The 26,750-nt window shown below is 39.3% G+C and overlaps 1 protein-coding gene across 1 annotated transcript in view; it reads left to right on the forward strand.

Annotated features, from left to right (window-relative positions):
- The first annotated feature begins 5,677 nt into the window (after positions 1–5,677).
- The window catches only part of LOC135462825 (mothers against decapentaplegic homolog 6-like), a 60,022-nt gene continuing 38,949 nt past the window's right edge, over positions 5,678–26,750 (forward strand). Inside the window, exons 1-3 of the mRNA XM_064740106.1 lie at positions 5,678–6,268; positions 10,881–10,937; positions 14,522–14,611. Coding sequence (XP_064596176.1) covers positions 5,869–6,268; positions 10,881–10,937; positions 14,522–14,611 — 547 coding nt within the window. The 5' untranslated portion in view covers positions 5,678–5,868. The remainder of the gene's footprint in view (positions 6,269–10,880; positions 10,938–14,521; positions 14,612–26,750) is intronic.

Genomic DNA, 26,750 nt, shown 5'->3' on the forward strand with positions numbered 1-26,750 from the left:
AATGTAGTGAATGGAAGAGTACAGATCTGTACTTCTAAAAGCTAAGCTGGACAGGATGAAACAGCTCTCGCATTTCATTAAACCCATATATTCCACATATGGTTCCTTTAAAGATTAGTGACTGACTGTGCTTTAGAGTTTTTATTCTCATGAATCTGTGGCCTAAACAAATACAATCATAACAAATCTACCTGTATATATAGTCTTAGGCTATTGATGTCACACCCAAACATGTAGAGAGCCTCATCAAGACGACCAGTAAAACAACATCAGCCTATATCAAAATACCTTCATTTTGCATGCCGGAAATAAGTCAATTAGTGAAACGTATGCGTGAGGTCGCAGGTTCGAATCCAACTCTCGCTACTCCTGGCACTCCAGTTTCCTGCACCAATAAACTTGACCAACGTCGTATGAGTGAATAAAAAAACAATGGATAAATAAATCAACTCGACCCCAAACTTTCGGGGAGCTATATGGCGGTGAACGTCAGAAACCAAACTTACCCACCCTCTGAAAGAGAAACCAAAGAAATCAATCCCCATACATTGAACAGTACTGCCTGATGGCAATATGCACGTTTGCTGCGGTCATCAATTTCCGCAGTTAGCTTATCACCTCAAACTTCGGCAGTTGCAAACATTTCCTGCAAACAGCACTTCGAAGTTCAGCCAGGTTTCAACATTTTTTTGCAAAGAATGTTTCGAATCTTACCCAGTTTCTAACATTTCTTGCAAAGAGCACCTCTAAACTTAGCCACTTTCCAACATTTCCTTCAAAGAGTAGCCAGTATCCACCAGTTCCTGCGAGGCGCACATCAAAGATTATCCAGTTTCCAACATTTCCTGCAAAGAACACTTCAAACCTTTGCCAGTTTCCAACAATTCTGGAAAGGGCACTTTAAAGTTAAGTCAGTTTTCAACAAGTCCTTCAAAGAGCACTTCAAAATATAACCAGTTTCCAATATTTCCTGCAAAGAGCACCTCAGAGTTTAGCCACTTTCCAATATTTCCTGCAAAGAGCACCTCAAAGGTTAGCCACTCTCCAATATTTCCTGCAAAGAGCACCTGAAAGTTTAGCCACTCTCCAAAATTTCTTGCAAAGAGCACCTCAAAGTTTAGCCAGCAACATCTCCAACATGTTTGCGTCTCATTTATCTCCGAAAATAGCAACTCAAAGCTGAGTAAACTTCAACTTTACTAAGCTATTGCACCTCAAAGCTTAGTGATAGCAGTTTCAACTTTCCTAGAAATTACAGGTCTCAGATGCGTCATAAGATTCCGGAAGATTTGTAGATCTGGAAGCATGGTTATGCGGTTTCGACAACCTGCAAATAGCATCTTTACGCTGAATGTCTCGATTCATTACAGAAGGTATACTGACCATAACACCAAGCTTCCGTGTAGAAACGAAGTACCATCCTGTATAGCTTAAAGGGTTCATGAAAAGCTTGGTTTTCATTTCTTAAATATAGAGTTTAGGATGTGGCCAAATATATAAAAGTACAAAAAAATGTTGTCCTTGGGGCGTAAAAATTGCTTTAAGCTACAATTCTGGAAAGTCTGGAAATTAAGTTGTCTGCTGTTGTGACATTAACGGTGATAGCCCTCAAAACAACTTTACTGGGGGGAAAGCACAACTTGCGGGCGCTATAAGCGTGTCCCGCGTTCCCGATATGTACATTGGTGACGTCATTTCTGAATATTCTCCACCATTGAAGGAAAATACACATAAAATACAGGTGTAGTTAAGAAACGTAAAACATGCCTAAAAAAAACAACATTTTTTTTCTTGGTAAAGATCTTTCTTCGTCCCATACTCCTCGTTTTATTGTATTTTTTTTTATTTACAGTCCCGTGTATCTTTGCACGTGATGAGATGAGTTGCTGTACATCAACTAAAACGCTAAAATACAAACACATTATGAAGCGTTCGATATCGTGTCGTGACGGCGATAAATCATAAGCGAGATTGTTTCTATTCCACATAAAGACAATTCACCTTTTAATACGTCTCCTAAATTCATACATGACTTCTTGGTTGGCGACTGATATACGAATGTCTGTTCCGACCCATAGATTAATTATTGTTCGTGATACTTTAAATACATACTATGTTGATGTCAGTTTTCAGGTGATGGGTTTTCTTAAAATCTTTTTAATCTCACGTGACTAAATATAGGTTTGTTAAATATATGTGTTTAAAGGTATATTAAAATAGATATGGTTTTCATTTAGTCCTGATAGGATATGATTTTTAAAGGCGGGGGAAACATATTATGAAAAGATATATTGTTTCAGCCTGGATTGGAAAGAGATGTGAAACCATATACGAGTGCACCGCGAATTCAAATTGACTGACATATATATAGGGTTGTTCGTTCTCAAAATCAGAAATAAAGATATATATTAGTTTTCATATACATATACTTTTGGAAATATGAAGTGTCTGGCTTCATCAGACAAGCGCCATACTGATCAACAGCTGTTACATTGTGAATGATCAGATAGTTACTTGGGATTTTAGATTTTTCCTACAAAAAAATGAAATCGATAAAAAAAATGTATAGCAGGAAGGAAAAGCTTATCACTATTCGCGAAATTAAACTATTTTGTCTATAGCGCGATACAGACGTCAAGGCAGCGCATGTTCGCCTCTTAGGAAAGAGTTATGTATACATGGCATGTTTATAATCTGTCGAGGAGCCTATTCTTTAACGCTGTCGCAACACTGCGTCAAGTGCAATTATCATGGCGACGTATCCCTTCACTGTATGTTGTCATATCGATGTTACGCCAGGCGCAGCTTGCGACAGCTTCATGTTCCAGAACGGGTGCTACAAAGCTGCCATTGCGATGTTGCGTCAAACGAATGTACGATGACGTATGCCTTCTTTTGTGGTTTGTGTCAAACATCGTTTTAGGAACTGACCTAGCGATCATTGACCTGGAACGCCCATTTTGCTTGACGGCTGGTATACGGGTGTCTGTTTCTTAAATAAAATATTCTTGAGAACGGCGTAAAACACTAATCAAATAAATAAATAAATAAGTGTGAACTATTCTTTCATTAAATTATTTCGAGTTTAACGTCGCTTTTAACAATATTTCTGTTATATCACGACGGTATAACTTTGTATATAGCAGACCGGATATAATGCTGACTTATTCATACAGTGCTGTCTCACTGACACCCCATGCCCAAGACAACCATGCTAACAAGAACTGGGCCCATTTCTCAGACTTATTTCATGCTGAGTGTTAAGCAAAGTATTGTATATTAACTGATTTTAAGTGTCTTGTGACTATGACAGCAAATGGGCAACGAAATGAACCCAGTATAATTACGGCTTGCGATGCAGAGGCTCTGGTCAACATGCCATGCATTGCATTCGGTCTAAGAGCCATAACATCTGGGTAGTGGTAAGAACACCGCCGCCCTTCTACTTCCTGAAAAATCTTTAAAAGTCGAAGTCAAATCAACAAGAGGCGGATTCGATCTCTTAACGCCAGGCAAAACTCAACGGGAAAAGGCCAATCAGCAACAGCGAGAGCCAAACATCAATCAATGAGCCAGGGAGAGTCTCTAAAATAGCTATTCCTGTATTTTCAAATCCTATGTTTTCAAATGAAGCAATACTAGGTTATGAAGTCCTGGATTTGATTTCTTTCTTCTTTTCTGTTTTTCAGATCTTATTTTTTGTGTTTATTCATCGTTGTATTCAGGATATCCTTTTATTTGTCTTTCAAACTCCGGTTACTTTTCATAATTTATCGACAAAATTAGAGCGCAGAAAAATAAAAAAGAACGTAGTTATACGCATTTGTTTATACAGTCTACGGTGAAATGCGTCGAACTTTTCTTCAGCTTTATCGACTAACTTCATCCAAGAACAAATGGCTGGGGGTATCGTGCCACATGGTGTGTTTATTTTCCTAGAATTTAAACATATTGCTTTGTTTGCGGGGAGTCAAGTGGAATGCCCCGCCCATTGCCTATAGTCGGGGAGCACGTGGCCAGAACGCAAATATCGTAAAGTCTAGCCGAAGATAACATAGCATTGTAAACAGAGACGGAGCATGCAGACATTGAAAAAACGTTACAAAATGAAAACATTTAAAAATGCATGGATAAATATAAGAGCTATAAAAACGATGAGGATGCTGGAGAAGAAAAACAAAAGGAAAAAAAGATGAAGCATTGGACTTGAAATCTTAGCCAAATTACAGACGGATGTTGATTGGAGTATAAACTCGTGCTCCTTATAGTGTGATGCGTCAGACCGACTTTCCCTCGTGCCGAAGAAATGTCTCTGTTTTATTTCTGCCCTTTACATGAAGCCTCCACCTTGGCGCCATTCTCCGAATCCACGGTAGTTTTGGCTGCGAGGGTAAAGGCTGCTTATATCAGGCGAGTCTAGTTTTATTTCGCGGGGGAAACAGGGGGCTTAATATCGATACTGAGCAACAGGTCAAAATTACATGCAAAAAAAAGAAAAAAAAGAAAAGAAATCAGAAAATCAACGCAAAAACAAAATTAAAATAATAAAACAATAAAACAACAACAACAAAAAAAAAACAACCAAAAAAGAAATCCAAAGATAAAAAAACAAACAGCAACAAAACAAGTCAAATTAACTCCCAATCAGCTTGAGAATTAAACTGGGAGAGATCAGTCACAGCTCTTCACCAGATTCAGATGGGCATTAGAAACTGATTTCCTTGAAAACTGGCCGCCTGTGAAATAAAACAAAATTCGCTTTAAGCCTCTACAAGGCTAAACAACAAGGCTCCGTGTAACTATAGTGCCTGTTTTCTGCACAGTGGGTCGCCATTAGAAAGAGAGACTGTCAGACTGCACGAAACATTCAGCATGTCTGCTTGTTTTAATGCACTTGGTAGGGGAGTAATCTGCACACGATATAAAAGTCCGCCTGTGAGAACTAAATCTGTGTCCGTCGCGGTCAGTTTACCCTCCTCCCCCCTGCAAATAGTGAGAAGCTCAGCGGAGTAAGTCATCCGCTGTTTATGAAACCCTCGCTGACGACGTTGGTCGCGCCAGTGAGTCTAGACACCCACGTGACCGCTTCTCAGCCAATCGCAAGGCCCGTTAGTTAGAAGGGCCAGCTTGCCGAGGGCCCGAAATGAATTCTTCCGGTGTGAACAAAAGGTAGTACCACGCGTAAATTTGCACCACATTTCTGCATAATTTTTAGAAATCTGTCCTGAATTTCGAGCTCTAATGACGCTAAATTACAGAGGTAGGGATTTTAGGCTCGTTTTGGAGTCAAACTCCTGCCAAACCAACGCATATTTTTTGCACCGCAAACCTAAACACCCCTACCTGTCAAAGTGCTATCGCCTGTACTGAAGCATTGAGAAATTTTAGAGGTACCGTTGTATGGCCGAGCAAGCCAGCGTTGTATGCCATGGTGGAGTTACGTGGAAATCTACACCAAATCGAGCCCCAAAGAAGCTGCACTACCGTACGAAGATAAACAGCTTCGAGTGTAGATGCCCGTTGCAGAGTTTGGAATTGTAAAATTGTGGAAATCCACGGGAAAACAGCACTCCTTCGGTGGGCCAGGTACGGTGTACGGTGAACATAAATCCAGCGTGCTCTGCTGTTCGGCTTAAGGGAGAAGTTCAAGCACACTGCGAGCTGTTGTTGTATAAATATATAAATATATATATACACACACCTTTTAGTAGGGGTTTACCCATATACCGGCGTCTCGATGTGAACACGATTTTGTGCCTGGGTGTAGGGCACAAAAGTCCCCGTGGTGTCAAGATTTTTTGTTCCCTGTGAAAACCTGAACCCATTACTGTGGATGCGGCCGAGGACCCCATATATTCCCAATGCTGTATGTTTAACACGAAACGAACGTCACTTGTGAAGCGTTTGTGGAGACACCGACTATCGCCGCAACATGAAACCCAGGGTGCGACTGAAAGTCCCGAAGAGTTAGAAATCAAATCCACGGCACAGTCCATGTTGAAACGCCTCAAAGAAAAACAACTAGAAGTATTGCTACAGAGCGTGGAGAGCAAAGGCGGTGAAACGACCAAGTGTGTGATGCTGCCGAAAGGTGAAAAAAGATTCGGCAGGCGGTGTGTTTCGCCGCAAATGTTGTGCTGTCAGTTATGGAGGTGGCCGAATCTTTCTGACCACACGGAGTTAAAACGTCTACCTTGCTGTCAGGCGACGGATAACCCCGTGGAAGTGTGTGTCAATCCGTTTCATTGGAGTATATTACGAATACCAGGTAATGAAAACGATCAGTCTTGGTGAATGAAATACAGGTAAAATCAGACGTGGATATGACGTCTTCTGTACACAAGTACAATTTTGTTACACAAATGGCAGTAGATTTCATTGTGCTCAACTATGTCATTATTTGGGATCGACTTCGTTGGATAATTGGGGTAATTAAAGGTGTAATTACAGGTGTGTAAACCTTGAGCTACTATTCTAAAAGATAATTGATACGGATGGCTTTTTGGTAAGTTTTTAGAGCTTTAAGCCTGTGCCCATAAAGGATTTGTGATCGGAATTGAATGACTGGTATACTGATTTTAATGTCAATCACTAATTACAGGTGTTTAATCTCTGTGATTAACAGAACCGTTGAACCTGGATGTGAAAATTTGTTTGGTGTTGAAGTAGGCGTGTGTGGTCAGAATTTTAGGGAAAAGGTTTTATATTAATATAGTTTTTATATTAATATAGCTTTAATATGTTCTTTTCACCGGTGAGAATACGTATATACATATAGTGACTGTTAATTCTTCCCCAGGTGATTCTGAACTCGCTCTGTGCTACTATATCAATGTAGGGCACATATATACTATATAGTCAAATAGACTGAGTCTGTGAGGCATCAGAGAAAAGTTGTACAGTGTTGCGATTGTTCATTATAATTATAATTAGCTTCAATAACTGTAAACCTTGCAATAGACTAAACAATATATTTGTGTTTTGTCTAATGATGTATTGATATGAGCACATTATAATCAAATTATGTTACAAACAAGCAGATGTTCTGTACATGTGCATAGGAGCATAAAAAGCATGTGCTGTAAAATTTAAGCTTAGGTCTCTGAGGGAAAAAAAATCTTGAGTGTACTCTCGAAGAAGAAAAAAGTCTTGTGGTTTTACAGTTCAAAGTTTAAGTCATGGGTTTTTAGAGGCTAGCACTTGAGAGGAAAAAAAGGTTGTGGGGAGGTGGTGGGGGAGAAGGGGGGCGGTGTACATGCATTTACTACACACACGTGTTTATTTCACGTTTGTCGTTCACGCGCCGTGTTTGACTTTCATTCATGAAATCTGCAGCATTAAAAGCCGCAACATAACCTCTTTTGATTTCATGCATAAATTTGTACCGGGATTTTCTATACAAGTGCTCTCTAACAATAAGCCAGGCCGCATATGAAGATAAACCGAGTTGACTGTTTTGCCTTCGCTCGGAGCTGAAAAAAAAAATGGGCTTGGCTATTTTCGGGGGCGGGTGGGAAGGTAAGTGAAGCGCGGACCTGGTTGAGGGCCGGTGAGGAGCTGAAGCACGCGATCAGAGAATCTATGTGCTGCAAACAGCAGGGGTGGTAAGCCAACTGTTGTTTCTGCCGGTAAATGTCGCCTAGAAATTGCCTTTACTCCGAGGTTGGCCGTGTTGATTTTGCTCGCTTACCCCAAATCTTATGTTCGATTTGGGTCCATCGAAACGAGCACAGCGCATATTTCTGGTGTTTAGATAGACTACGGAGAGGGGGATTGAGCCGGGAGAAAACGGCGCGCAGTCGACAAGCTTGTTTGATATTTCTTTGGGCGTGGGGGAAAATCTATATCTATAGCCCTGTCAAACGGTGCCGCGAAGTCCAGTTGTTCATGCAGGCATTCACACAGCGACTTGTCATTTTTTTCACACGATGACAACTATACATATGAAATTGTCTTAGTAGCTTAGCATCATTGAAGTCAGGATTTGTAGAGGGGGCCATACAAAGTAATTGCTTGTCGAAACATAAATTAATGTTTCTATGGGAAAAATTGAAAAGTTTTCATTTTTGGTGGTAGGACATGGGGCGGATGTGTAGGGGGGAGGGGGAGTAAATATAGATAACTATTGGCCTCGACGGTATTTTTTTTTTTTTTTAACGAAATCGGATTGGATGCCAGAATACATTTACTCCCGTAAAATGAATACATTTCACCATGTGATTGACAACTTATCATTGCAGAATTAGTGCGGGAAACGTTTACAACAACAACAGCAGAAAAGTTTCACAATGACTTCGAGTAACAACGTTTTGTTATATTTTATAGCGTTTCCGTCATGGCAGTTTTGCATAAACACTACCATCACGTAGGCTGTCTGTAAATTGTTCTCAGCTTGGAAACGATATGCAAATTATTGACCCGTTTGATCCCGTTTACTCGGTGCAATATGTCTATTTGAACTTGTCCGTCGTTAAACCGTATTTGTATTTGAAATAAAAAAGAAGAAAAACAGAAAACTCGGGCAGAAAAATGTATATAAAAGGAGGGCGCAGAGAGACAAAAGCACGGTCGTTGGGATTTTTCTTCTCAGGTATTTGTTTTTTTTTTTTTTTTGTTGTTTTTTTCGATATGCACAAAACCGCTGTCCACTCGGCTATCTCGTAGCCGGCAAGGCAGTGAGGAGCCCGGAGGCTTGAGCGTCTGCTGTCGACTCATCGTGCCGAGGCGAGGCCGTCGTCTGGGCGGCCGCCTCGCGGCAGACATCGGGTAATTACCGTGGCGCCAGCCTCGAGTGCCGCGAGTTTATCAGTCGGTTGAGCGCTGCAATTATACGAAGCATTCCTCTCTCAAATTTCTTTTTCTGAATAGAAAATTAAGCTCAGGTCTAGGCCGTCGTCTGCGCTGGTCATTATCAGTTGAATATCATTGTAGGTTAGCCTAGTTTTGACTTTCTCATACACCCACCCCCTACGCCACCACCCCTCCCCCTTCCTGGTGTCCTTTGAGTTAAATATTTTTTAGATGCCTCCCACCTGTCATCTTGTTGGCTATTGTTCAAATGTACCCTACTATAAAAACCGCATGCTCTTCGCCTATGCATCGCTTATTTATCCTTCGTGTTTATTTTTATCTAGCTAGCCTGTCATTCATGAATAATAGTAGAATTTTTCTGTGTAATCTTTAGTCTCAGACAGGCATTTCTGTTCTAGTTCTAGACTAAATAAACACAAAATGTTATTCATGTAAACAAATTTATTACAAAGTAACTCAAAAGTGTTTATCTGGCAACTAACCATAAACAATGTTGCTGAACAACCTTTCTCTTATTGAATGTTACTCTTGGTGCAAATGTGAACATTATTACTGTTTACTTAATGTTTTAGCTAGCTGTTTTAGTAATATCTTCATTATGATTGCAAATGGACAAGCCTTAATCTATAACACTCTCTAACAGTTTTTGTATACTCAAATATAAAAAAATTTATTTCTAGGTAAGTTTTCCAGTTTCATTTAAATTAGGTGGTATTACAAAGTAATGATTTGCCCTGGACATTTTTGTACAGCATACATCAAAACTGAAACAGTCTAATGAAGAACAGTCAGTGGATCTGTTATAAAACTGAGTTAAATGTGAACAGCATGTATTATGACATATGGCCTCAATTTCATTTGAGGCATGTGAATGAGAATAGGTAAAAAGTTCTTGTTTGTTTAAAGTAGTACACAGTATCTTCCTTTTTACATGTATCAACATCTTGTTATTGCATCATTTTGCATGTTCTGCTGAAAAAAAAAAACACTTCTAGTTTTGTTGAACTACTTACATTCATACAATGAAATGAAACTCCTCTCCTTCATTTGAATGTAAGGAGGTGTCTGATTGACATTATTTCGTATGCATTTTTGTTTAAAAAACAGTTGACACCAGCCTAATTAAATTTGCTATTAAGTTATGCAGGCTGCTTTATTATTATCATTATTATTATTGTTATTTATTTTTCTGTTGCTAAAGTTATTTACATCCTGAACATAAAATCACTCCCCCCACTCCCCCAACATCCATTATCCCCTCTGTTACGTACAGTAGCAAAGTTTGTGCAAGCTCTTTCCAGTAAGAACAACTGTCATGTCTAATACAGGAGTAGCAATGAGTTAATGTTTTGATCCCCTTTGTTTGTTTTCATTTCAAAGTTATGACGGTGTTTCCTGGTCAGATTCAAATAGAACTCTAGGAGAGTTATTAATAGGCTGTGTGGGTGTGTTTAAGTTGTGAATGAAGGACAGGATGCGGTGGGGAGGGGTTTTTAAGAGGGATTAGGGTAGTGTGTTATGGTCATTTATTGTTTCGTCCTGACCACATCATTGAACATCGTGGTATGATGGACATAGCATTATGGCAATAACAAAATGGTTTTGCTTCCGAGTTCAAGTCCGGCTCTCGCTGGCCTGATTTTGACACTGTTGGTGTGACATTGTCTTTGAGTAGGCAAGAAATCAATTGTCAAACAAAACCATTAAGAGTAGCAAATGTACCAAACAAACAGATTCGGTTTATTTGTCTGGCTTCTTTTTATTGTGATGTTGTGGCCGGGTGATCTAATCTAACACAGGCCAATTTGTTTTTTATTCTACACATAAAACAATCCAAAACCAGCTAAGGTGAAGAACACACTTTTAAAAGTAAGAACCAGCCTTTGGTCATTGAAATACTTTTATAAGTGTATGATTTCTAAGGGTGAGGAACCCTTGTTTATCCGTGCACATGTTTATTTGTCATGTATCCAAACTGGCAAGTAAAACTGACTTGTCATGGCAATATATTGTTTTGAGAAGGAAAAAAAAAAACTAACCGAACTAACCGTGGCTCTCTGTGTTTTCAGATCCTCCATCACCAACCATATCACGACCTGTACTGGAACGGGTAGCTAAAAATACAGGTAGGCCCATTATCACCTGGTTGTACATCAAGTGCTCGTTAAGCACCTGAGTTTCTTAATTACAGGTAGTCTCTAGTCTCTGAGCTTTTCTTCGTTTCATCCTGCTCCTTTCTCCTGCCTTTTACGTTTAATTAATTACCCCCAATTTCTCAACCTTAAATTATTGTAATTTAAGGGAATCAGAGATTACATGCCATTCGTGAATGAAATGATCTCGCGTGCCATTTTTGACTTTGAAGTCTGTATATAGTATAGCAATTTCCCTATGCATTTTGGTATTTATAACTTTGAATGAACGATTACGGTGTATGTATATACAACATCTGCAATATCACAACCACACTGAGATTTTGTGCCACATCAGCAATATTATTTATATAACCAAATTAATTATATATTAATTATGTATGGCTTTATATCAGATCAGCCTTATTACAGCCACATTATGACTTTGTTACTTCATCAAAATAATTACTGTTACAGCCATTATTATCACTGTACGCTGCATCAGCAATGTAATTACAGCCACATTATGACTTTGTTACATCATCAAAATAATTACTGTTACAGCCATATTATCACTGTACGCTGCATCAAAATAATTAGTTACAGCCATATTATCACTGTATGCTGCATCAGCAATGTAATTACAGCCACATTATGACTTTGTTACATCATCAAAATAATTAGTTACAGCCATATTATCACTGTACGCTGCATCCAAATAATTACTGTTACAGCCATATTATCACTGTATGCTGCATCAGCAATGTAATTACAGCCACATTATGACTTTGTTACATCATCAAAATAATTACTGTTACAGCCATATTATCACTGTACGTTGCATCAGCAATGTAATTACAGCCACATTATGACTTTGTTACATCATCAAAATAATTACTGTTACAGCCATATTATCACCGTACGCTGCATCAAAATAATTACTGTTACAGCCATATTATCACTGTATGCTGCATCAGCAATGTAATTACAGCCACATTATGACTTTGTTACATCATCAGAATAATTACTGTTACAGCCATATTATCACTGTACGCTGCATCAGCAATGTAATTACAGCCACATTATGACTTTGTTACATCATCAACATAATTACTGGTACAGCCATATTATCACTGTACGTTGGATCAGCAATGTAATTACAGCCATATTATGACTTTATGCTAACCTAGCAAGATAATTACAGCAGCCATATCATGGCCTTAAACTGCATTAGCAGTATAATTATCGCAGCCACATTATGGCATAATGCCAGTCCCATGGTAGCAATATCACAACCATGATATGATTTTAAGCTATCATATAATGATATTGTTCTACATCAGCAATAAAATTACAGCCACATTATGGCATAATGTCAGTCCCACAGCAACAATATTACAACCATGATATGATTTTAAGCTATCATATATAATGACATTATTCTATATCAGCAATATAATTACAGCCACATTATGGCATAATGCCAGTCCCAGGGTAGCAATATTACAACCATGATATGATTTTAAGCTATCATATATAATGACATTATTCTATATCAGCAATATAATTACAGCCACATTATGGCTTTATGCCAGTCCCACAGCAACAATATTACAACCATGATATGATTTTAAGCTGTCATATATAATGACATTATTCTATATCAGCAATATAATTACAGCCACATTATGGCTTTATGCCAGTCCCACCGCAGCAATATCACAACCATGATATGATTTTAAGCTGTCATATATAATGACATTATTCTACATCAGCAATATAATTACAGCCACATTATGGCATAATGCCAGTCCCACAGCAGCAATATTACAACCATGATATGATTTTAAGCTGTCATATATAATGACATTATTCTACATCAGCAATATAATTACAGCCACATTATGGCATAATGCCAGTCCCACCGCAGCAATATCACAACCATGATATGATTTTAAGCTGTCATATATAATGACATTATTCTACATCAGCAATATAATTACAGCCACATTATGGCATAATGCCAGTCCCACAGCAGCAATATTACAACCATGATATGATTTTAAGCTGTCATATATAATGACATTATTCTACATCAGCAATATAATTACAGCCACATAATGGCATAATGCCAGTCCCACTGCAGCAATATTACAACCATGATATGATTTTAAGCCACATGATCAATATGGTATCAACCATATCAACGAGTACACATTCTTGAATATATCCACATCAGGGGCTTGTTTCCGAAAGCGCACGTAACGTTACCTGCACTTAATTTCCATGGCAACCAGTACTGTAGGTATTACGTCCCAATGGTAGTCACGTAGAGGTAGCGCAATGATCGCTTTGTGAAACAAAAAATAATGTCTTAAACCCCAGTGAATCTTTCCATATAAAACAGAGCTGAAGGAACAGTTGTAACTGATAAAGTACCCTTTTATAGTTTAGTTGTAGGTCATTTAATATGGCAAGTTCAGGAAAATATTGGTATTTACTTCTGCGTGCACTTGATGATCTGTTTCATTTTGTGGCAGATTGCTGACTTAAAGACATGAAAAGCTACGCAAGCGAACATAATAGATTTATTTGTATAAAACATAAGCATTGATTAACATCATTCTCAGATGAATGCTCAAAACCATCCATTAAGACAACATCAAAGCGTCCCTAACTTAACAGTGCTGGCAAAACGTTTGTTATTTTTTGGGCTGCTCATGTATACTTATTGATCCCTGGTGTGCAGTGAGGGTTATCTCAAGGCACCCCATGTGACCTCGAAACCACCCATCGCCACGGTGATGCACACAGGCAAAGATGGCTGCCGCCTAGACAAATTACCTCATTCTCAATGGCTCCAGGAGTCTAGGCTTGTTGTTTACTGGGGGTTTAGGTCTGGTGACTGACTGTACAGCCAGATCTGACCAGCATCTGATAAGGAACATGCTCTGTGCTGTTCTGGCAGACTGCATGCCTGAGGAATTTTACAACTAATGTTTAACATACAGTCCTATTTTTTTTATTCTTTTGCTCAACATTTTTTGTGTGATGTCAGCTTACATATAAGTAGTACATATATCTCTTTTTTTTATGGAGATCAAATTTTTTTTAATTTGCTATTAGTATAGTCTTCCCTTCTTGATGTTCTTTTATGTGTAGTACACACACAAACACACACACACATACTTGCTATATGCTCTAGATGTTTTCTATCACTATGAGATCTTGGCAGGAAAATTCACAGTCACTGGGTCAATCATTCAGTCAGTGACATCAGTGAAGTTCATTTTTTAAACATGTAGTCATCTCATGTTTTTTTTTTTTTTTTCTTTTTTTTTTTTTTTTTTTTACTCTTGAATATTTTGGTCAGGTTGACAGGTTTATTTCAAGTGCAGATATTCATAGTCACCACAGTATTTGGTAATCAGATTCTTCTCAGTGTGCTTTTCTTTATACCATGTAATTGTGATAAATGAACACTGCTACCAAACCAGTTTGGCTAAACAATTTAACAACAATATAATTATTTGAACATGCATTTATGTTGTTAACTCATTTTAATTTTTCTCCTACAGTCACAGGTTGTCAGATTATGGAAGAACCTTCACCTGTTTTAGAAACGGAAACAGGACTAACACCTCCTCCCTACCAACAGTATGTTACAGGTAAGTTCCTTCCTATTTCATTGAACCCCCTCCTCCTCCTCCCTAGTCTGAAATGGACTGACCCTATTGCACTCTTTTTTTTTTTTTTTTTTTTTTTTTTAACCTCCCCATAGACAGAATTCTTGTAGTTCCATGTTGGAAGATAGTCTAGGTGGAAGAAGTGCATATGTTCACATTCAGTGTGCATTTTGTTGACTGTAGTGCCAATGCCCTCAATTTAATTTTTGGTTTTTGACACATTATCATGAACAGACATGTATTCGGATATGCAAATTAAATATTGATGATTTATGGTCTAAATTAGATACATATAAAAGGCAGAAAATTGATGAGTTTGACTGTCAATGAATATGCATTGGATTGTCACAGATTGATCATACAAACTCATTTTTCTATTAAGGTGCTCTTAAAGAAAGCGTTTTAAACCATAGCTAACCACATAGATGTGTATCTTATTAATTTAACTTATTAAATCTTGTCATTGATGTGTGCTATCTTTGGATGTTTACTGGATTCATCTCTAGTCTCACAATACGTGGTCTGGTTGCGTGTGTACCACGTGAGACGAATGTCCTATCGATGTTTTTAGGAGATCTGAATGATTTGAACAGATCTACCTGGTGTTTTTGCACAAAAAACGAAATATGTTGGATGGTTATGAACTTGTTTGATCTGGTTAAACCACCAACGATGCTGACATGTAGCCTTAGGTATACCCGGGGGGGGGTGGGGATGGGGTGGTGGGGGGTGGGGGGGTCTTAGTGCCTTTGAGACGCCCTATTCTGATTGAATTAACACAAGAGAGGTAGGAAAAATAGGAGAAAATTGGAAATGGGACGGTCTGCAATGTGGTGTGTAGACATGCTGCAACCTGTTAAAGTATTTTTTATTTTTTTCATTTTTTAAAGAAGCCAAGTGAAAACTTTCAACTGTAGACGTGTCTAAAGCTTTCCTTTATAAAATGAAGACAGTGTTTTCAGTCCTATATCAAACTGCTTGTAATGAGCAAGATGAATGTCCTCAAACGCAAGGTCAGGGTCAAGGTCATGACAACAGACAGGTAGCCATTTTGAAACTAAATCATTGCTGATTGGTCAGAATTCATCATAATTGTTACAGCATGCAAATATTTTCATGTGTGGTATAGAAATGCGTTTTGGGGTTGGATTTAGGTATGCTAGGAGCAGATATTAAGTTGTAGGTGAAGCTACTCTTTGTACATTTCATGAGTTAACAAAGAAGTCCCATGTACTGATGTAATTCTGACATTTTCTATAGGGAAGCATTGCTATTAAGATAGGCCTTACAAATATGTACTAAGAGATCATCAATCATTCAACACTAAAAGGGTGGGGACAACAGAAGGGTCTTTCAGACTTGTGAGTATTTTCCGGCAAGGATTCTGTTCGCATGTTCAGTTTACGATTGACCTCGTGATGTCCCCAGTGTCTTTACACCACGGCCTTTGGCGGAGTTTTTAAGGGATTAAGTAACTGGGCACAATCAGTTGTTGTTGTTCTATAGGGGGTGTTGGGTTACATTTAGTCTCAATAGCAAATAATTTCTGCTGGCGTCTTTTTACAGTCCAAGACCTTTCTTAGGGCGGCCAGGGCTTTTGTTCTTCCCCTCGAGTGCCGGTATTAATTTTCCTCGTCTCCCCAAGCTTTAGGACAGCCCCTATGCGCTCCTGTCTAGTTTTGCGACCTGTTTCTCCCGGCAACTCAGAACCCAGAGTAGACTTGCCTATTCTTACCTCCCCACACAGAAGATCTCAGCTCGAGATAGGACTGTAACTGATACTGCCTCTAAAGCCAACCCCTTTGTCCCTGACCAAACAATAACCCTTTTTGTCAGCCCCTGGGGACCCCAGAGGTACTCAGGACTGGGCTTATCTGACGCCCAGACCTATACTTTACATACCAATAGGCCTGTCTTCATAACTATACCACACCTACAGTGTCCATGGGCTTTTAGTATATATGGTCAAGGTACACTCTACTGACTTGTAAAACATCCAATTATGCTGATGTACATTTACATTTTACTTGCACATTTTCCATTGACTTTTAACTTTTTTTGACTATATAGATTTGTAAAACATCCATTTGTGCTGATGTACATTTACATTGTACTTGCACATTGTCCATTGGCCTTCAACTTTTTTGACTATATAGACTTGTAAAACATCCAGTTATGCCAATGTGCATTTACATTGTACTTGCACATTTTCCATTGACTTTTAACTTTTTTTGACTATATAGACTTGTAAAACATCCATTTGTGCTGATGTACATTTACATTGTACTTGCACATTGTCCATTGGCCTTTAACTTTTTTGACTATATAGACTTGTAAAACATCCATTTATGCCATTGTGCATTTACATTGTACTTGCACATTTTCCATTGACTTTAAACTTTTTTTGACTATATAGACTTGTAAAACATCCATTTATGCTGATGTACATTTACATTGTACTTGCACATTTTCCATTGACTTTTAACTTTTTTTGACTATATAGACTTGTCAAACATCCATTTATGCCAATGTGCATTTACATTTTACTTGCACATTGTCCATTGGCCTTTAACTTTTTTGACTATATAGACTTGTCAAACATCCATTTATGCTGATGTACATTTACATTGTACTTGCACATTGTCCATTGGCCTTTAGCTTTTTTGACTATATAGGCTTGTCAAACATCCATTTATGCTGATGTACATTTACATTGTACTTGCACATTGTCCATTGGCCTTTAACTTTTTTGACTGTATAGACTTGTCAAACATCCATTTATGCTGATGTACATTTACATTGTACTTGCACATTGTCCATTGGCCTTTAACTTTTTTGACTATATAGACTTGTACATGTATGGAAAAGATCTACATGAATTTCTTCCAATTAACGTTACTCTAATGTGGCAGTTCTTGAGGTAAAACATTGTCCCATAATTACCAGGACCTGTTTGCAATTGTTCAGGAGTCATGGCATTGCTTCATAATTACCACAACTGTTCGCGAATTATGGCATTGCCTCATAATTGCTAAAACTTCAAATCCATGCTATTCTTCGTAAGTTACGACATTGCCTCGTAATTGCCAATATTTCAGATCTGTGCTATTCTTCATGAGCTACGGCATAATTTACATGCACCAAGAGTGTTCACATCCTTGCTGTTGTTCATGAGTTATGGCATTGCTTCATGATTGCCAGCACTGCTCATGTTCATGAGTTCAGGCATTGGCTCATTATTACCCAGACTGTTGATATTTTATTGCTACATGGTTGCGAGGACTGTTGATGAGTTAATTTTGACAGTGCCTCATAATTGCTGAGACTCTTGATAATATATTTCCTATTGTTCATGGGTTATGGCTTGGCTTAATTCATAATTGACAAGGATGTACACATTCTGTTCATAAATCACAACATTGCAACACGACTGCCAGGACTGTTGGCATTTTCACTATTGTTCATAAGTCACAGCATTGCCACACGACTGCCAGGACTGTTGGCATTTTTACTATTGTTCATAAGTCACAGCATTGCCACACGACTGCCAGGACTGTTGGCATTTTTACTATTGTTCATAAGTCACAACATTGCCACACGACTGCCAGGACTGTTGGCATTTTTACTATTGTTCATAAGTCACAGCATTGCCACACGACTGCCAGGACTGTTGGCATTTTTACTATTGTTCATAAGTTACAGCATTGCCACACGACTGCCAGGACTGTTGGCATTTTTACTATTGTTCATAAGTCACAGCATTGCCACACGACTGCCAGGACTGTTGGCATTTTTACTATTGTTCATAAGTCACAACATTGCAACATGACTGCCAGGGCTGTTGGCATTTTTACTATTGTTCATAAGTCACAGCATTGCCACACGACTGCCAGGACTGTTGGCGTTTTTACTATTGTTCATAAGTTACAGCATTGCCACACGACTGCCAGGACTGTTGGCGTTTTTACTATTGTTCATAAGTCACAGCATTGCCACACGACTGCCAGGACTGTTGGCGTTTTTACTATTGTTCATGAGTCACAGCATTGCCACACGACTGCCAGGACTGTTGGCATTTTTACTATTGTTCATAAGTCACAGCATTGCCACACGACTGCCAGGGCTGTTGGCATTTTTACTATTGTTCATAAGTCACAGCATTGCCACACGACTGCCAGGACTGTTGGCATTTTTACTATTGTTCATAAGTCACAGCATTGCCACACGACTGCCAGGACTGTTGGCGTTTTTACTATTGTTCATAAGTCACAGCATTGCCACACGACTGCCAGGACTGTTGGCATTTTTACTATTGTTCATAAGTCACAGCATTGCCACACGACTGCCAGGACTGTTGGCGTTTTTACTATTGTTCATGAGTCACAGCATTGCCACACGACTGCCAGGACTGTTGGCATTTTTACTATTGTTCATAAGTCACAGCATTGCCACACGACTGCCAGGACTGTTGGCATTTTTACTATTGTTCATAAGTCACAGCATTGCCACACGACTGCCAGGGCTGTTGGCATTTTTACTATTGTTCATAAGTCACAGCATTGCCACACGACTGCCAGGACTGTTGGCATTTTCGCTATTGTTCATAAGTCACAGCATTGCCACACGACTGCCAGGACTGTTGGCATTTTTACTATTGTTCATAAGTCACAGCATTGCCACACGACTGCCAGGGCTGTTGGCATTTTTACTATTGTTCATAAGTCACAGCATTGCCACACGACTGCCAGGACTGTTGGCATTTTTACTATTGTTCATAAGTCACAGCATTGCCACACGACTGCCAGGGCTGTTGGCATTTTTACTATTGTTCATAAGTCACAGCATTGCCACACAACTGCCAGGACTGTTGGCATTTTCGCTATTGTTCATAAGTCACAGCATTGCCACACGACTGCCAGGACTGTTGGCATTTTTACTATTGTTCATAAGTCACAGCATTGCCACACGACTGCCAGGACTGTTGGCATTTTCGCTATTGTTCATAAGTCACAGCATTGCCACACGACTGCCAGGACTGTTGGCATTTTCACTATTGTTCATAAGTCACAGCATTGCCACACGACTGCCAGGACTGTTGGCATTTTCACTATTGTTCATAAGTCACAGCATTGCCACACGACTGCCAGGACTGTTGGCATTTTCGCTATTGTTCATAAGTCACAGCATTGCCACACGACTGCCAGGACTGTTGGCATTTTTACTATTGTTCATGAGTCACAACATTGCCACACGACTGCCAGGACTGTTGGCATTTTTACTATTGTTCATAAGTCACAGCATAGCCACACGACTGCCAGGGCTGTTGGCATTTTTACTATTGTTCATAAGTCACAGCATTGCCACACGACTGCCAGGACTGTTGGCATTTTCGCTATTGTTCATAAGTCACAGCATTGCCACACGACTGCCAGGACTGTTGGCATTTTTACTATTGTTCATAAGTCACAGCATTGCCACACGACTGCCAGGACTGTTGGCATTTTTACTATTGTTCATGAGTCACAACATTGCAACATGACTGCCAGGACTGTTCATAAGTTATGGCTAAAGATTTCCTTGTGTGAGGACATAAGTTATATCAGTACCACACATGTGGTATCACACGATTGGTCGTTTTTCTTCCCACTGATTGATTACTTGTTTGCTGGTTTACCTGAATGTCTGTAGTTGTGCGCTTATCTTTAACGAACGTCTGACGACTCACCTGTGCAGGGATAGGTACCTGTATTAAAGGCTGTTTTATGGAAAAGCTGGCCCTCTCAGTCACCCTTATCAACTCTGGGTAAGAACTTGTGGGTTATGGATGTGGATAAACTTGATGGTCAGCCTTGTTGTTTACATGTACGTCTTCACGTGTGCAGTGACAAACATGTACAGTATGCATTCAGTATGTTGTGTAGGCCATACAGGTAGAAAGGTAAAACCATTCATAGAGCTTTTCTTATTTGTCAAGGTATATTGTTTAATATCGTTATTCCAGTGTCTCTCATTAAACTTTGATTTAGTTACAGTTATGGGCTTTAATACTGTTTTTATTGAAAGTTTGTCTGTTGTGATAATGTGAAGTTTGAAGGTACATGTACATGTACATCTATCTGCCTTGATTAAAAATTGTATGGCAAATTGAATTGACTTTGATCCCCGATAAATTCACCATCCTTACTATGCCCACCGCACCCCTCCCCCCAACTCCCCTCATCCTCTGTGTATGGTTTGCTGAGTGTTCATTTGAGTAGGAATGAATCGCATTACAGAATTTTAAGAGCCCAAAACAGTGATAAACACATGTATATGTACATATTATGGTTCTGACTGACTAGTTTTAGTCACAAGCATGTCATGGGATAGAGAATTTATTGAAAACGGTAGCTGGGTTATTGGCAGGCTCTCTGTAATTGTTAAGCAATGACTTTTTGATGTACCTCCTGTAGGCCAAGGTGCAAGTCTTGAGCAGAGCCGCAGACATCTATAGGTAGATATCAGTGTCATCAGAAATTACCTTCCTGCCCTTTTCCCCTGAGGCGCGGAACTGGTCAGTTGGTGCCGGTAATCACAAGTCACATGACTCCCTGGCGGTAAATCAGCGACACGGGAGCATGTATTATAAATGAACTCATATTGATTTTCTGTTGTGCGCGTCTACCTGACCAGCTGATTAATTTGCTGAGGTGATCACAGACGAGTCGTGCTGCCATTGTGCAGATGTCATGGCGTGCGTTTGTCGCCAACCTGGCGAAGCAGCGTGAATATTGCATTAGCTTTACCTAAGAAAGCGAGACGCCCTTGCCCAAGGGAGATAATCCAGACGAGCTGTGGAGGCCCATTGTCGAGACATGATTGTTGAATGTTAGATGTTTAATTAATGGACATCCTTTGTTTCTTTGATACTGATGGTTTTGTTACTTACTTTCTGCTCTGCTGGGTCACCTTGAGTGACCTTGAGCAACTGTGTACCTCAGACAAAAGATGATAGTTTGTGCATGTAATAAACTCTCTCCTGATTGGCTAGTAGGTTTACTGGCACAGCTTGTATGCTCTTTTTTGATTGGTTCACTACTGTACTACAACTGTGAGACATCAAAGGACATTTTCTGATTGGCATCAATTTGAAGCCTAAATGAGGATAGTTTCTGAACGATTGGCTACAAGTTTATAACTTGGAAGCATGGCGAAGACAGTGTCTAACATAATTGGCTGGAATTTGGAAAAGTGTCTGGAACAGTGTGTACAATTCACTTCGCAGTGCATACAAAGATGTATGGATGTAGATGTAGTGCATTGACCTTAAAAAATAAAGAAAATTGAGTATGTGCTTTCATACAGGTAGAGCCTTGTAAAACATAGATTTTGTTAATTTACTTTGAGTGCTGATTGTGTAGATTTACATTTAGGTGCCGTTTTGAGACAGTGTGATCACAAAGGGCCATGTACCAGTGACTGGTTGGGCAGGGGCCGGCCCTTCAGTGCTGATTTTGTACATTTAGGTGCAGTTTTGAGACAGTGTGATCACAAAGGGCCATGTAGCAGTGACTGGTTGGGGCCCAGCACTAGTAACTCATAAGGCAGGAGGCAGGCTAAGCGCCTGTTGTCTGGCTCTGCATGTAAACAGGCCACTCTGCCAGCAGATAAGAGAGTGAGTATAAGACTGCTGGAGCCAGGAGCTCTCCAGTGGGGTATCAACACAGGCAGTCTGCACGCCCAAACACCGCTGGCAATAAGGTAAACGCAGGCTGCACTTGTCAGGGGCAAACACAGGGCCAAATTCAGATACCGTTTTATACTGGTACCTACATTATGTGAAATTAAAGAAACACCCATTACCAAATTCTACTTGGTTTAATGGCATGACCTGGTTTAGTGTGAGCTGAGAGGTGAGAAAAACTTTCAGCATCAGCTAATCTGTTTTGTTGTAAGATACGACATTTGTACAAGTTATACTGTACACTGTTTATAAAGACGTTTGTCCCAACGCGAGGTTTTTTTGTTTTTTAACTAGATGCCCATTGCATGTAGCTGTTATTACAGATAGAATTGTGAACACGTGTTTGAATATCTGTACCTAATAATCTTCGTGAGACAGTCACAGACCACTTGGTGGCAGAGTGCTCTAAAGTGCTATGCTCAAGACCACTGCCCTATGACCAGAGGGATCACATATTGGAGCTGATCTTTCACTGTATGGGTGTTGGTTGTTGGTTGTATGTTAAGAGGAGGTATTAAAGCTTCATGGGGGTGCTGGGTGAGTTGAGGGGTTGGTGAAGAGATAGGCAAGGCTGTTAGCAGCCCTCTTTTACCTCCCTTTATTGTATCCACCCATATGGGTACAGAGTTGGTATACAGTACACAGTATACCCCCTCTCCCCTTCCCCTTCCCTCCCTCCCTAGGCTGTAAAGCAGGGAGTTAGGCTTAGAGAAATGACAAATCTCTACCCAGACTGGCCTTGTCATGTCCAATCAGGCTCTGAGCCCCCTGACACTAACACAGCTCTGCCCCACACTCCCTTAAGATCCCCTCCTCTCATCCTACCATAGATACCCTGAGAATAATCACTGGTGCTTTATACTGTATATACATATTGTGTACTTCAGAACTGTTCTGTACCTTGCCATCTGATGGACCCTCAGTCTTTTATACCCCACCCCCGACCCCCACGCCACCTATGTGATGTGTTGGCAGATCAATCATACATTTTCATTGTGTTAACTGGGCTGTCCGTTCGTCGCCTTGACTTGTACGAAAAAGTGGCTAAGCCATAGAAGCCATTTTTAATACACAAATTGGAAACTGAATTTTGATTGGTCAGTCATGCTGTGTGTTTTGTCCTATATATTAGGGGAAAATCCTGTACAGAGTAGAGAAGGGTATTTAAGACTTGAGTATTGTGCCAATAAAAGTTTAGATTGATTCATTTATTCATTTGATTGGTGTTTTACGCCGTGCTCAAGAATATTTCACTTATACGACAGCAGCCAGCGTTATGGTGGGAGGAAACCGAGCAGAGCCCGGGGGAAACCCATGACCCATCACCCAAGATGGTGATGTAATATATTTTATTAAGCAAAACAATAAATTTCCATGTGTACCCAGTGCATATGTCGTGAACAATTTTTAATGCTGTGGCACTCTGCCATCAGTTGAAAAGGAGGTGAAAATTTGCATAGTAGTCATGGGAAAACTAACAATCTGTGAATAAAACTTAAACCTAGGGCATTAAACCTGTAAATCATTTGTTCTGGGGTTTACATAGTAGATTGTATGTTTGTATCTAGGTTTTGAAACTGTATAGGCATTATTGTTAAAGTTCTACATCTTTTGGTTAGGGTTAAAAGCTTGCTGACCATCATGGTACAGTGGGAAAATTCTTGTGTGTGACTTTGAACAGCTATCAGATGAATAAGTGGAAGAAGGTTGTTTTCATGGCACTGTGTTGTATTGGGTCAGATCTCATATGCTCTACATACATGTAGGATAGGGCTGGTGTGTAGGCAGAACTTGTCCTGTTAGATTGACAACTAACATTAGCAAGAAAACATCCAGCGTTTTTTTTTTAGGGGGTGGGGGGGGAAACAAGCTGGAATTTCCTGCAGTTGCCAATGGAAACAAGCTGCAAAGTTATGAGTTTTGTCTTATCGGCTTTTAAGGGGGCCCCATAAATAAAACCTTAGCCCCAGTGAGACAAGCCTTCCTAAATCTTGCCTGCAAGCCAGAGGTCAAAGGGAAGAGACCCTTCCTTTATTCTCAAAGGTCAAGGTTGAATAGGTGATTCTGATGAAGTTCAAGGTCATTGGGGGGGGGGGGGAGGGGGGCAGAGGCTATTTCCACATCTTGTGCTTGATGGAAAGTGAGATAGAAAGTGTGAAGCTTTGGGTGAGATGTTGTTATTACAGAGATTGTAAGTTTTGGGATGAGATGTTGTTATTACAGAGATTGTAAGTTTTGGGTCAGATGTTATTATAACAGAGGTGGTAAGTTTTAAGAAAAAAAAAACAGAACATCAGTCGAGTTTACAATTAATGAGTTAAAACAAGCACTAAGAATTATGTGTGTAGGACAATATAAAGGCACATAAATGATGAGATACTGACAAAGCATGTAACCTGTACGCAAAAATGTCACTAAAACTTGGTACATGGGAAATTTAACCTTGGTGACTCTGGAGAAAGTTAAAAGATAATTGATTCTGTTGAAGACAACATTGAAAACATTCCGATTTGAACATATCGTGTGTTTGGCTACATTCATTCTATTGGCAGTAACAGGAATTTATTACCATGTCTCATCATAGTTTGTATTATTTTTACGGATTTCTTACTTTCTTTCGCATTATCCATGGATCTGCTGAGGGCTGTCCTTGAGTGGTCCTTGGGTGTCATTAGGCGGTCAACAACATTTCGTCAAGACAACTTGTTTTCTGACTATTTCATGCACAATCTGTGTTACATGTGGGGAAAGTTCATTAGTAAATTGCCAAAAGTTGGTGGTTTAATTACCGTTGGTGCTTAGTTCCCTCTTTCCACTTAACTGACGGCCAGTGATAACTTCTTAGGTAGGGTGTTCAATCACAGTCAAGGAAATACCCTACTCCAGCAGCTCAAGGCAGGATCCTACATAATGGTGCTTTACATACCACTTACATGTATTTACAGCTTTTACATACCACTTACATGTATTTACAGCTTTTACATACCACTTACATGTATTTACAGCTTTTACATACCACTTAACATGTATTTACAGCTTTTACATACCACTAGAGAAATGTTTAAACATTATGAAATGATTAGTCGGTAATGAGAATAATTAAGGAGATAATAACTAGGGAAATTTTAAAACCACTGTTTTAAAAATTGTCTAAAATTTCTAAATGAAGTAGATTTTAAAAAATGCAAACAGGATTTTAATTTAAACCAGATACACATAGATGCTCTCTTCCCATTGGATATATTTGTAATGGGCTAACTTGCACCATCTTGTTCATTTGTTAAAATACAAAATCCAAGGAAAATGAAGAAGATGAACAATGCGTCTTGGTCAGATGTATCTCATGCCATGACTATAAAGTTATTGGACAAGTTTTATGCAAACGAGAGAAGATTTTGTAAAATGGCTCAGATGCTGGCCTTGAGCTGCTGGAGTAAAAATGACGATAAATTTTGTCCCTAACTAACTTGCCCATTTTCGTGGGAAGGTCTGTCAGCAACCTGCGGGTGGTCGTAGGCTTTCTCCCCGGGCTCTGCCATAATGCTGGTGGCTGTCGTTTTAGTGAAATATTCTTGAGTACGGCGTAAAACAACAATAAAAACAAATATAAAAAACTTGCCCATTTTTAAGGACTTTGAGAGTTCTGTTGAATTTAGAAAGGTGTCTTGAGGGTTGCTTGGAACATGGAATGATGTTGTGCTGAAAAATTATACATGCAAGTTTCAGCAACAGAAATAATATTTTGTAACATTTATTTGCCTTTAAAAGTGCACTATTGTGGATGAAAATTTAAGGCGAAAAATATCTGGATTACCCTTTTTCTGCAGTACTTTGTGTGTGGTGAGTGCAGTTGATGGAACAGCCTGAAACTCTCATCTGTAGCTTATATAGAAATACAGGTCATTGTTCTACCTACGGAAAGGTGAAATTAGTGGTAAAATTACTTTGATGAAGGGCCGAGTGTCTTTTAGTTAATTTGTGTTTTAGCTCGAGCTGAACTTAGCCTACTATAGAGGTATCTATAGCCCTGTTTAAGGTTAGTTAAGGTTACAGAGTCAGGTCTAGGTTTACATGAGGGTTTAGAGGCTTGGCATCAACAACCACAGTGAGGTTACCATGGGGGGGGGGGGGTAGTGAATTTGAGATTGTAACTAGTGCTTAAGTCATAGTTTCGTGGCTGGCATACGTGTGTCTGTAGGGGAAAGTGTTTGTAACCAAAAATAAGGTCACTATCAGTATAAATTCATAGAGCTGAATTCAGCCATGTTAAAAATTACCAGTAAATGTTCAAAATGATGGATGCATGTCCTCGACGTACGGTTAAATTTTTTTTCTTTTAGGATTAAACAAATCTTAGAGCATAATTTCTAAAGATGGTAATTTTCTTTGAAATTTATA

Source organism: Liolophura sinensis, chromosome 2, assembly GCF_032854445.1.
Source record: "Liolophura sinensis isolate JHLJ2023 chromosome 2, CUHK_Ljap_v2, whole genome shotgun sequence".
Taxonomy (NCBI): Eukaryota; Metazoa; Mollusca; class Polyplacophora; order Chitonida; family Chitonidae; genus Liolophura; species Liolophura sinensis.